Source organism: Nanorana parkeri, unplaced genomic scaffold (genome assembly GCF_000935625.1).
Source record: "Nanorana parkeri isolate BGI_ZX_2015 unplaced genomic scaffold, ASM93562v1 scaffold1087, whole genome shotgun sequence".
NCBI lineage: Eukaryota > Metazoa > Chordata > Amphibia > Anura > Dicroglossidae > Nanorana > Nanorana parkeri.
Window position 1 is genome coordinate 127203 of NW_017307355.1, and position 4796 is coordinate 131998.

Sequence of the window (4796 nt, forward strand, 5' to 3'; positions counted from 1 at the left end):
AAATATAAAAAAATTTAAAAGTTTATTAAAAAAAATATTTTAAAAAAATTGAAAAAATAAAAAACATTTTCGGTTTCGGCCTGACATTTTTTTTATTTCGGTTTCGTTTCAGTTTTAAAAATTCAATTTCGGTGCACCTCTACTCTTCACATCAGAAGCCCCCCTTCCAGACCCTTATCTCAGATAGAAGTCTCATGTATTGTAAGTGGGGATTTCAGGCAAATACACGCAACCCAGTCTCCCCTTTCACATCGCAGTGTCCCCCATTCCAGATCCTTATCTCATATATGTGTCATGGATTTTAAGGGGGGACCCCAGGAAAATACACAAAATGGGGTTTCCCCATCACATCAAAGTCCCCCCTTTCAAAATGCCCCCCTCTGGCGTCAAATGCCCCCCTCTCGCGTCAAATGCCCCCCTCTCGCCTCAGATGCCTGGTTGCACCATATGGCATGACACTATGCAAACATTTCTAAGCACCCCTGATGAAGCCAGAAGGGACCCCAGGGTGCCATGGCATGCTGATTATAAAGGGCTGATCTAAACCTTGCAGCAAACACATCCTCTGTTGCATCTTATCGGTCCTTAGATGTGGTGGCTGCATTAGTTTTCATTGTTTAGGCTTTCATTCTTCATTTTCACCTGCTGATCCTGTCAGTAATACACTTCCTGTGCTCGGTTCAGGAATTCAGGTCCACGTCCTGGAACCAGCATGAGCCCAATTTTCATCAACCTAGATTGGCCTGCACATGGGAACATTACAATGATGTCTTACAATTAGGATAGCATATTGGTCTGTTCCTGATTAAAGTATAACCCAGGAAGACGAATGTAATGCACAGCAGCTGATCACTCCTTAGATGTGGTATCTGCATCAGATTTCTTTTTTCAGGCTAGGTATGTTTTCTGCAAGTACAGAATAATACCTGTGGATCCTACCAGAAATCTTTAGTCCTTGTCATTACCTGCGCACCACAGAGAAACCTCTAATCTGATTTTTAAGTCTGTACTAGCCAACCTCACCTCTTAATGTAGTGGAGATGAGTAGAGGGGGAGGTGTTTGTAGTCCAGATCAGGAGAACAGCTTAGGATGACAACGCTGTCCCTCAGTAGATACAGTGCATTGAACGTTGTCATTGTAGGGCAGAAAATGTTTCTGGTGGGATTATCATATGAAGGGGAAAAAAAGTAAATTATTGCATCATCACATCTGAAGACAGGTAATCTTTTGTGTTTGGATACACGGTACCCTTGTTTTTTCTGGTATATGTTTAATCACTAGAGGCAGCTCGGTTTCCTGTTTAACACACACTTTTGCTTTTTCGTTCAATGCAAGTCACTGTAAGATGATTTGGGATTGACTGAAATGTTATTTTTTCCTGAGCATGCCCAATGTCTGCTAACCTACAAATAGCTTCACACTGCATGGTACTCTTTTTGTCCCTGCAGCGTACATATCACATACCAAAGGATATTCATGTTGATCCTGAAAAATTTGCTGCTGAGCTAATAAGTCGCTTGGAGGGAGTTCTGAGAGACCGTGAAGCGGAACAGAAGTTGGAGGAGCGGCTAAAACGAGTGAGAGCTGTGAGTACCTGTCTTCCCTCAGAGAGAGCTCTGCATGTCTTTGTATGGCCATGAATCTGGTCACAGCGCTCCAGCACAATACATTCATAATATAAGAAACATTTCCCAAAAGATTTACCTTGCAAAGGTTCCGGGGGGGGGGCTAAACCGCTGAGCAGCTAAAAAACTAGAAATATAATGTACCATTTTCTGTGCCCCTTTATGATTTTAGGCTTCATTAGATATTACAATATTGAAGTGACACTAAACTCAAGAGTTCAATCTTAAAAATGCATTCATGTACCTTAAAAGAGAACTATGTTTTTCCCCATAGTTCTCTTAAGGGTCATGGGAGGATATATACTAGCGTCCTCACGTGACCCAAAGCTCAGTATCGCGAACTACAGCTTGTGGTATACTGAGAGCGCCGCAGCCGGGACGGATCCTGACAATCCTGTCGAGATCCACCCACTGCGTGAGTGACAGCTGGCTCTGCCTATGTAGACGCAGAGCCAGCTGTGCCCCCCCCCCCCCCCCCCCCGCCTTCCCCCCCCCCCCCCCCCCCGTCAGTTCCTCCAGTCAGCGCTGGAGGATCGGAGAGGGGGGATCTCTGCAGGGAGCTGTGACTGACGGTCACCGCTCTCTGCAGTGAGATGATCCAGAAGTGAGTGAGCGGCGGTATGTGTTTGCTCACTTCCAGATGTATTGAGCCGACGTGCGACAGTTTCATTGTCGCCTGTCAGCTCGAACTATGACGAGTGGAAATCACTCACCTCATAGTTCTCCTTTTAACTATTAACAAAAATGTATCTTATTTGTGTATCACTTGGCTGTGGATCCTCCAATCATCGCTGAATTGGTGCTGACACTGTCCTTCCTTCTGGAGGGGGGCTACTTTTGTTCCCCATGGTCCCTGTGTGTGTTCTAAAGTAGCCACCGCTCCAAACTCACTCCCGGGATGGACTACAGCTCACATCTAGTTTACTAATTTGTATTGAGATTGTAGTCCATCACAGGAGCGAGCTTGGAGCGGTAACCACTTTACAACACACACAGGGACCATGGGGAACAAAAGTAGCCCCCCTCCAGAAAGGACGGTGTCGGCACCAATTCAGAGATGATTGGAGGATCTACAGCCGAGTGATATACATATAGGATACATTGTTGTTAATGATTAAGGTACTTGAATGTATTTTTAGGGTTAGCTCTCGAGTTTCGTGTCACTTTAATAGTACAGCTATGTGAGAGGGTGACTGAAGGATGCATGTTGAGTTTCCACGCTGCAACTCTGCCCTCTAGTGTCGTAGCTGGGTATTGAGCAATGAATGAGGCAGTGTTTTGTCAGCTTCACTAGATCCTTCCTAAAATAACTTTAAAGAGAGTGAAAGTGGAAAACCTACCCACGTGTGTCCCCTTTCCGCACTCCAATCCGCTGCCAGAAAGCTGTTTCAGCAGTGCCTTTGAGCATCTTAAAAGGTACCACCACTTTTCTGACTCCTTTCATGCAGTTTTGGAAACCCATTGCTTTTTATGGATTTCTGAGGTTTGTCTGCACCTGTGGGTTTTTTTTTTCATGGCCTGTGTTGGAAAGTTCTGGGTTTCTGAAGTTTGGCTGCATCATGACTGAGGAAACCTTGTAGCTGTCCAGGTGATGGTTTAGTAGCTCATGAAACAACTCAATAGTAGGGGCTTTGATGGAGGGGGATAAGCTTTTGGATTTCTGCCAAGGAATGAATTTGCCATTTTACTTAAAACTTTAGCAAGAGAAAGAGAGCTAACTCCCCATATGCTTTGGCAATGCTAAAATGCATTTGCCAATAAAGCTTAGCTAAAGAGATAAATTGATATAGAATGCATAAATTATCCCTGACAGAGCCACGGGGTTGTAAAATACTGTAGTTGTTGTAGCTAGTAGAGTGTCTTGCAGCGATCTTCTGGTTCCTGCTACAGCCGCTGTGATGAGCGACTCCACTAGGACTGAAACTAATCGATAAAGTCAATAATAATCGATAATGAAAATCATTGTCAGCGATTTTGATTATCGATTAGTTGGGTTGCTTGCTCCCCTCCACTCTCATGCTGACCATCTGACCGGGCACTTCCCGAGGACCCGCGGCCTCCTCCTTCCATGGATGATCTCCTCCCCGGGATGAATAGGGCTGTTCCAGCGTCACCCAGAGTTCTTCCCCTGGATGATCTCTTCCTCCCCGGGATGAATAGGGCTGTTCCAGCGTCACCCAGAGTTCTTCCCTTGGATGATCTCTTCCTCCCCGGGATGAATAGGGCCGTTCCGGCGTCACCTGGAGTCCTGAGAGTGGGGGAACTGTTTCCATTTGGGACCCTCCGCCGCCCCCATGTCCCAGCCTCCTCCTCCCCGGGCTCCACATAGTGGATTGTGGACGGGCTGATCAGAGAGATACAACAAGTGTAAGTAATGTGTCCTATGCGTTGTATTTGTGCCGTGTCGTTACTATGTGTTGTATGTGTAACATGTGCGTATTTGTTGCATATGTAATGTGTGCTTATTGTATTGCATGTATACCGTGTGTGTATTTTGTGTTGCATGTATACCGTGTCTGTGTGCATTGGAGTCAGTGGCATAACAACTGGGTGGATGGGGAGACGGTGCAGCTGCCCCGTGCACAACGATGGGGGGGAGGGGGGGTGTTAGCAAACCAATTTAGGGCTGGTTCACACCATCTCCAGTGCGTTCCAGCGCGGTTAGTGGCTGGAACGCACTGTATTGCATAGTGGAAGCCTCCCCTGCATTCTGGGGCAGGAGGGGACACGGCGTTATCATTCAATATTTTTTTTTTGCAATTGCACCGGAACGCAGGCATTGCTGTGGCACGTGTTCTGGTGCGGCAATCAGTGGTGGTGGGGGTGTGTTAGTGGTGCCATTGACTTGAATGGCGGCGGCACTCCCCCTCCCGCCCCAGAATGCATGGAGGGTTCCACTGTGCGATCCAATGCATTCCAGCCACTAACCGTGCCCTGAAGCCTGTGACACACAGAACCACGCACAGCTAAGTGCTGCCAGTCTGATTTACCCCAGAAAAGGTGCCTGGTGAGAGGAGTCCAGGTTTGAAGTCCAATTGGTAATGTTTTCCTTCCTGCAGAAAGTTCTTTCTGTGACATATGCCAGGGATGAGAGCTATGCAGAAAGAATTAATACATGTCCATTAAATCATAATCATTAAATCATATTTAATAATTGATGATAATCATTA

At 46.1% G+C, this 4796-nt stretch overlaps 1 protein-coding gene across 2 annotated transcripts in view; it reads left to right on the plus strand.

The window, feature by feature from the left end:
- AXIN1 (axin 1) overlaps positions 1-4796 on the plus strand; it is a 49295-nt gene that overhangs the window by 33154 nt on the left and 11345 nt on the right. For both annotated transcript variants that reach the window (XM_018567735.1, XM_018567736.1), the window contains exon 4: positions 1450-1587. In XM_018567735.1, coding sequence (XP_018423237.1) covers positions 1450-1587 — 138 coding nt within the window. The remainder of the gene's footprint in view (positions 1-1449; positions 1588-4796) is intronic.